Raw genomic sequence first — 8,471 nt, 5'->3', positions numbered from 1 at the left:
AAAATCTTCCTCCAGATTTAAGAATGAATCTCTTCTTATGGACTCAAACAAGTTTTGCTGAAAAACTGAATATGGAACAAGCAAAGCTTAATACTAAACAATATATATATTAGCTGTATAATACCAGTAGGCCAGCTCTAATAATAATTTAGTATTGGCTTCGCGGGCCAAATGTAATTAGGCTGCGGGCCAAATTTGGCCTGCGGGCCAGAGTTTGACACCTATGATGTACTGTATAAAATGTGTCATTTTAGTTTTATTAAGCTTTGTTACATTTTAGAGCTTTGTTACATTTTACCCGAAAGAACAAGGTTTACTGCTTAATTCCGAAAAGTACTGATGCTGTAGAATGACCAATATTTGGTCCAGTATGGATGCAGCACAATATTCAGGCATTCACTTATATTTAACAATAGTGTGGTCTTCCTAAAACACATTAAATAGTGCACTCCGTGCCCATGTCGTCTATGTCTGCAATGTTGATATTGGCATGTCCATTGGTCACTGCATTACTCTCCTGTCCATTTTCTTTGGACTGATTCTTCAGTGCTATTTTCTTCTGTCGCTTGACAATGCTGTAGTAGAGGTAGCCCCACACTGTGTTGGCCAAGAAGTAGAGTCCAGTAATCATTCCTAGGTATGTAAGTCTGAAAGTAAAGTACATCGTAACAAATTACTGAAAATATTTGTACAAGTCAAACTGTCTGTGTACAAGTTTAGGTACACAAAATTCTATAAAATATAAAGATTGTCACTTCACTGGTTAGAAATCCCTGCATTGAGGTAATTAAACTGTGGTACATTACAAGTGACATATTCAAGCACAATGATGAAGATTTAATTGTACCTAAACGCATTAGCATTATAGAGTCTGCATGCTCCACGGCCACCGCAATGCTTCGTACCCCACTTCAAACAGGTTCGGTCAATCAGTGCTCCAAAATATATAGGTGGAGGGATGCCACCTGTAAAACATATCACATGTGATTAAAAAACAGTTTTACCCCTAAAGGCTCGATGTGTGGGTTGGGTTTTAGTTTTAGTACTCACCCAGAGTTCTTACGATCAGTGTCTGCATACCCAAAGCCAGCGACTTCAAGTCTGGTTGTATAGACCTGAATTGTTGACCAAATTATACCATATCAGATACACATGTGAGCATTAAAACACACAATAAGGTGGTATCAGATTGGAACTTGAAATTCAATTAATATCGTATCAGATAATTTAAAGAGTAAAAAAAAAAAAGAAATCATCAACTGGCAAAATTTATGGCAATTGTAGGCATATTTAGTGTACATAGTGGTTCTCTTTTTTAAAAAGAGAGTTGCTAACTTTTTCCTAATACATTTTAAAACAACAGGTCTTTTGAGGAGTAGATCTCCTTTGGTTCCAGTTTCAGTGATACCATAAACAGTATATGGTACATATAGTGCTGGGGAGTAATGGAATACATGTAACGGCGTTACATATTTAAAATACTAAATATGAGTTACTCTATTCCATTACAGTTACTGTTTAAAAAGGTGGTATTCAGAATACAGTTACTTTGTTGAAATAAATGGATTACACAGCGGTCTTTTCTTTAGTTGTTATTCAAAAGAATGAGGTCCAGAGGCCCCTTTACTACAGTTCGGAGGCGCGGGCCCGGCGTGGACCCGTTTTATATCCATGCAGAATAGTTTTCTATACAAGATTGCTGCAAGTTTTCAGAATACGTTACTCTCATTGAGTAACATAATGGAATACATTACAAGTACATTTTGGGGCATGTATTCTGTAATCTGTAGTGGAATATGTTTTAAAAGTAACCTTCCCAACACTGGGTACATATTGTATATACATGTTTGCCAAACTATGACTCCAAAAAAAATGGATTTTTGTTACCCCTAAAAGCTTGAACATCTGCTTAACCACAAACTTAGAAGCAGATGTTCTTTAGTCAAATTGTGTCTCGCACCTGAGCAGAACAATGTATCCTGGCGTTCCTCCACAGGCAGAAATGTAGGACCCAATTACAGACAACGCCATGTAGATTTTAAATTTTATGTCACAATCATCCTTCCTGGGACACTGGCCCAGCACTGCAGATGCGTTTGCAGCTAGTCCTGCCTCATTAATGCAGGTGCAGTTATGAAACACCTAAAAACCAAGAAGAAAAAGTTAAAAATCAGCCTTAATTGTGGTCTGTCGGTGAGTTTGAGCTGTTTTTTAGTTTATTCACAGTAAATCTTTATCTGTTCTAAGCTCTCTGTTTGTCTAGACCATCATCACCATTTCTTTGCCCATTCCGGTGGAGGTCTGGCAGCCGGCCAGGCAGGGTGAGGCATAAGTCATGCCGTTGTATGCACAGACCGGGTCCCAGTGCTTCACTGAGCAGAAGCAATGTCCATTGCACTGAGACAGCAAAGTCTGTGGGTTGTAGGACACTTGAGGGACTCTGGTACAGACAGACAAGTAAAGACACATTAACACTGTCAGTGGAGACATTTATGAGCATATTTTTAGTTTATAAGACTAAAATAAACTATTTAACTTCCAAAAATTTAGTGTAACCTAGCTTAACAAATAGGCTTGTGTGTCCATTCCACTCACCTCTGATATGACATGCTGAGACCAGCCACCTCTGCATTTTCACACTGGACGAAAATCTGAACGGCAAGCAGGCAAAACGACCCCAAAGAAGCACTAATTGCCACCCTGGCTGCTCCAACAATACCCAACTTGAAACGCTTCAGCAAAAAACCTCCAGTGATGAAACCCAGAGCTACCGCTGGCAGGTTCAATATACCTACAAGGAAGGATAGAAAAGTTATAAACATGAACCTTTTCAGTGTGTCAAAATTGCAGCAATGTACCATAAGCAGACTTTGCAGGTCTACTTATGTCCATTCATGCGCAGAGTACTGAGTACACACAAAAGTTGTTTGCATTAAATGGTTTTGTTCAGCAGCCAACTGTTTTTATAACGTTTGGTGATAGAACAATTCATATTCTAACAATAACCCTGCCGGTTAGCCACTTGGTAATTAAATGCTACTTGACAAACATTCTAGCTCACACACACACACACACACACACACACACACACACACACACACACACACACACACACACACACACACACACACACACACACACACACACACACACACACAGAAAAGGAGTAGTTCTTGCATTTTCAGTCTGCCTTATCACTCGCAATCAGACTTCCCTTCAATAACATCATTGTTTCAGTTGCCTTGGGCTACATAGTGAAGAAAACAGAAAGTGAATGAAAGCCAGTTTTTGCTCCGTACCTATGAGGAAAATGGCTTTGGTGGCTGACTGGCCGTAGACTTGCTCTATGTACTTTGGCTTGAAGGTGATCAGGCCAATAAAGCCGTTGACAATCACGAGGGAGGCAAGGATAATCAGCGAGTAGATTCTGTTTCTGAAGAGTCGCTTCAGAGATGGAATGAAATCTGGTGAAGTGCAAAGCACATCAAAGAGAAGAGGAAAATACTTTTATAGACACATAAAACTAAGTAAATATAAAGTAAAATAAAAATATTATTGCTGTGTTAAAATATTGTATAAACTATCTATTAGCAGGATAGGGGTTGTAAGGCATGCCTGATTGTAATGACATAAATTACCTCGTTACTAAACCTCGTTTTCCCAGTGAGAATGTACTATTTATCATGTTTAATGCTTTTCATGATGGATTTTTTGAGATCAAAATTTAATAATAATCTCAAATTATACTAAATGGGAATTTGAATCTAGCAGTTATATCTACAAAATTATGCATTTTCACGAGACTTTCTTAAAGATCTGTTAGGATAAATGCTCTACTGAGCAGTGAATTACCTTTAGCCATTTCCTGAAATTTGACTTTCTCCTGGGTTTCCTCTGGCAGGAATTGTTCCTGCTCGGTCTTTGTTGCAAGCTCTGTGCTTTTGCTTTGAATTTCCTCTTGCTCTTGCCCTTGCTTGGGTAAAGACTTTGGAAGGAAAAAAAATGGGATACTAGACAGTAGAACCACTGTGCCAGTCACTATGAAGCCCAGCCACCAGGCTCCCACCCAGCGGGAGTCCTTATAGGTGATGGTGATGGTGTCTGGAAGAAGGGGAAAGGCAAAGACCGCAGGTTATTACAGACATTTTATGTGTAGGACTTTTATAAGTGACTTCTAAGCCCTTTCATCATAACAGCTTAGTCATTTTTAGAAGTATGGAGGCAGTTCTCTGGCTCAGGGAATGTCAATAGCTCTAATCCAAGTAGTGAAGGAAGAGTTTATGTCAACTATGTCAACAGGATGAAGTGTTGTGAAATCCTCTTGCTTCTGGTAGACCCATAATTACTCAGTAAAGAAATGGTTTGACTTTTGTAATGTCATGTTGCGTTAGAAAGTCCAAATGGAAGAAAACATTTTGCTAAATTGAGACACGAATGAGTTTCAGCGTTGCTCAAGTCAACCAGAAGTCTTCTCTGCCTAATTAAACACTTCATTCAGGATATTACTAACATCGCAGGTAAACATTATTGTTACACAATATTAAAAATTACTTTTTGTAATACCATACCTAAATTCACAAATCCAGTGTCCACATAAATCTTGGAAAGGAAGGACCCAAGCATGAAGCCAAACATAGGTCCCAAGATTCCTACTGTATGGATGCAGGCTGGCAAACGGAGCGGAAAAGAGAAGATAAGTATTGAGCAGTTTGAGATTTGGCCATGATGGAGGAGTACAGCGGCCTTCTGAACTGTTTAGGATTTTAGGCAGTGAGGAAACACCAAGGGATAATTGAGTACAAGGTCAAAGAAATGTCAAAAAACAGAGGGTAATATGTCAAAGTTCATGATACAGCAGTTATGAAAAAATGGATAAAATAATAAATATAAGTGGATAGTATTAAAATGCATGAAAACAGTGAAAGACAGCAAAACCGTAAATGATGACTAACCCAAATAAAAAGGGGTGTTCTCTTCTCTGGAGAAGTCATCCAGATAGGAAATTCCCAGTGGCATGACGGGAGTCTCTCCAATTCCTCGCAGCATGTTTCCCAAGAATACATAGATCCACATGGGTGAACCAGCAGCCTTTTCACACTCTGGGGGGCGGGGGGAGAAACTTGACTTTACATTGTGCATATCATGAACGGAATAGTGTATAAAATCTAAAACAGAAAAATGACTAAAATCACCCCGAAACAGTCTATTTCAGACTTGAGTGATCTTACTTCTGATCCATTGCAGGGAATGTGGCTGCTAAATACCTAATTTGGTCTCTGCATCAAGTGTGTCATCTGCATCAGTCATGCTGTGGTTGGACAGACAGGGCAGGATGGTCTCAGTGCTGTTGACAGCAGCTTTGTGAGACACACTGGTCTCATATTTATACCTGGAAAATATTCAAAGTATTATCTGAAAATTGTGAAACATGTAAGTACACATACTCCTTCATTTCTTGGATGCTATAGAACACACATGCACTTTTAGCCATTTTATGCGATTACAGCTTTTGGGCATTTATGAATCTTATCAAACATTTCCAGTCTTTATTCTCTGGGAGCTCAACATAACTCTTAGTAATCTGATTATTTGATTGGTTCATTGTTATATTCATGAAGAAGAAGGAAACTTTGTACTGACAGTCCCTGGAAGAAGTGAGGCAGGGCTACAAGGAAGGATCCCACAGCCATGATCAGACAACCAATTCCAATCAGTCTGGGACGATGGAGCTTGGCACCAAAGTAGCTCACAAAGGCGATGATGAGCAGGTTGCCTGTAGAGAAGAATTAAAAATAACTAAGAATGATTATGGAATGAATCAATGAACAGCTACAGTCTTTGCCAGGCATGAGAGTTCAGCAGTCTGCTTATCTTTATAACATAACCTGAAATTTGTGCTTTGTAGTCAATAAATTAGATAAATTCCTGTAGTTGATATAAACCATAATGCTAACATGCTGCATTCAGTATAAAAAAGCGCATACCCATTTCGAAGCTGCCATCTATAACACCAATCAGGGAGCTTGGGATATCAAACCGTCTTTCAATCTGTGTGATGGAGCTCTTCATGTAAGCTCCAGCAAAGGCTTTGGCAAAATATACAAATGCCAGGGAGGCCAGGAAGAGCTGGAAAACACACATAACCAGTTAGATTGAGCTTTTCTAGATTTAATTGGACTGGATTACTGGAAAGAGCTGCCAAATGGTTTCTCAGAATTTCTTTAAACAGTCAAAATGATTGTTGTGACCTGGATGATTGAATTGTAATCCCTTCTTCTGATGTGACCTATAGGGAGGTGAATGACAGTGTTTCCCATAATAGAATCAACTCACACACTAAACATACCCACAGCACTTCACAAATGCTTTTACCAGTGATTTACATTAAGTGACATTTGATGGGATTAGTGTACTGATACCAGAATAAGAGTGGTTACAACAGATTTTAAAAACCCACCACACTAATTTATCACTTATTAATCATCTTTCCTGAACTGATCTTGTCAAAGTTGTAGCACACACCACTGGGAGTAATAGATGATCCCACTATTGATCCCATCAGGGTAAAACATTAAGCACTAGACAAACTCTGTTTATTGTTTCTAACAATCGCTAGCTACCTACCCAAAGTACGAATCAAGACCAAGACCATTGGTGATAAATCCCTTTCAGTTAGATTGGTTAGTCCTCTTTCTAAGAAATATCTTTTCTTGTAATGAGCAAGTATATTCTTTACAAATATAAGAACATGTATGCAAGCTTTGCAACCAGTTTAGGTAATGTTAGAAACAATTCTCTTTGTATTGCAGCCAAAAAGCCTCTTTTTTGGTTGCAATACAAAAAAACCCTAAAAAAGAAAACCCATAACTTGTAAAATGTTAAACAGACAGCAAACAATTTGCTATAGATGTGCACTGTGTTCTACATTTTAAAAAGTGTTTAGCATAATATAATGTATCCTGCTTGATGAAAAGCTAATCACTGAACACATTCTTTTCTTAACTATCTCACTGAATTAATAATAATAATGGATTGGATTTATATAGCGCTTTTCAAGGCACCCAAAGCGCTTTACAATGCCACTATTCATTCACTCTCACATTCACACACTGGTGGAGGCAGCTACAGTTGTAGCCACAACAACTGACAGAAGCGAGGCTGCCATATTGCGCCATCGGCCCCTCTGGCCAACACCTGTAGGTGGCCGGGACAGAGAGCCTGGGGATTGAACTGGCGACAGATGTGCTTCCCAACCCCCTGAGCCACAGTCGCCGAATTGAACCCCTTAAACCTTTGGACCATAAAATAATTGATAGAAAATTGAAAATGGAGTGTTTATTGAGCCTTCTGGCAAAATGTAAAAAATATTTACTACATCAGGCATTTAAAAAAAAATTTTTTTGCAATTTGTTCCTTAAAAAAGCATCGTGCATTCATTTTGGTTTTTCGTTTTTTTTTTTGTTTTTTTGTCTTCTGAAGACTTCTGACAAAAAGCCGTGAATCAATTATTATTTTTATTTTAGGAATGCAAGCCTTGCATCCAGCTTTACGTTTGACAGTAAGATCGTTAATGATTGAAAAGGGACTCGAGTTGAAGGTCACAGAACAAACTGTGAATGATCACAAACAGTTTGGGGACATTTCAGTCTTTCCCAAGGGGTGCTGGTGACTTTTTGTTGAAAACAACACAATGCAAACAAGCAAAGAAACACACCAAAATCACCCTACCGCCTACTGGTGTTGGCCAGAGGGGCCGATGGCGCGATATGGCAGCCTCGCTTCTGTCAGTTGTTGTGGCTACAACTGTAGCTGCCTCCACCAGTGTGTGAATGTGAGAGTGAATGAATAGTGGCAGTGTAAAGCGCTTTGGGTGCCTTGAAAAGTGCTATATAAATCCAATCCATTATTATTATTATTCACGTTTACATTTAAATTTCCAGTCATTAAAGCAGTGAGGGTTTCTGACCTTAAGCTTGGAGCAGCATGCCTCACGTGTTTTCTTGGATTCTACGCTCATGATGCTGCCGTGCTTCAGAGAAATCCAGGACAGTAGAAAATGGAATAGCACAAGACCTGAAAAGCCACAACAAGATTACGAGCAGGAAAAAAAACCCTAACGTTGTCTAGATACTGTCTCAGGTAGTAACATCCTAAAAGGTGTCTAGCTGCAGTGCATTGATTTGTTTCCAGAGTTTGCCCCAAAAAGATCAACGCAACTATTTTGTCTCAAAAAAAAAAAGTGCACTTACCTGACAACCAGCAGTGGTCCTCTGAGGGATGGCGGTGGAAGGCAGACTGTCCCTTTGCATAGGACTTTGTGCTGAAAACGGGAGTCTTATCTTTAACAAATTACAAGTGAACATCACCTGTAATCAGTAACTCAGCCACTCATGTGAGGTTGTTTTCATGTCAATATCATCCAACCCCTTCAACTCTCACACACAGCCACTCGTTCACACAAGTACAAATGT

General features: G+C 39.1%; 1 protein-coding gene across 1 annotated transcript; it reads right to left on the bottom strand.

Annotated features, from left to right (window-relative positions):
- Positions 1-236: 236 nt before the first annotated feature.
- slco1d1 (solute carrier organic anion transporter family, member 1D1) lies at positions 237-8,471 on the bottom strand. Its single transcript, XM_026147445.2, has 15 exons — positions 8,250-8,471; positions 7,967-8,073; positions 5,985-6,126; positions 5,641-5,773; positions 5,265-5,389; positions 4,953-5,099; positions 4,569-4,667; positions 3,853-4,101; positions 3,300-3,464; positions 2,596-2,791; positions 2,275-2,440; positions 1,961-2,142; positions 1,051-1,115; positions 848-965; positions 237-647 (listed from the first exon to the last, which is right to left on the bottom strand). Exons 2-15 carry the CDS (start codon positions 8,015-8,017, stop codon positions 437-439), a joined length of 2,049 nt encoding a protein of 682 aa, XP_026003230.1. The 5' UTR covers positions 8,018-8,073; positions 8,250-8,471; the 3' UTR covers positions 237-436.

This window comes from Astatotilapia calliptera, chromosome 17, assembly GCF_964374335.1.
Source record: "Astatotilapia calliptera chromosome 17, fAstCal68.1, whole genome shotgun sequence".
Lineage (NCBI taxonomy): Eukaryota > Metazoa > Chordata > Actinopteri > Cichliformes > Cichlidae > Astatotilapia > Astatotilapia calliptera.
Note: the sequence above shows the minus strand (reverse complement) of the source record. Positions and strands in the feature narration are given on the sequence as shown.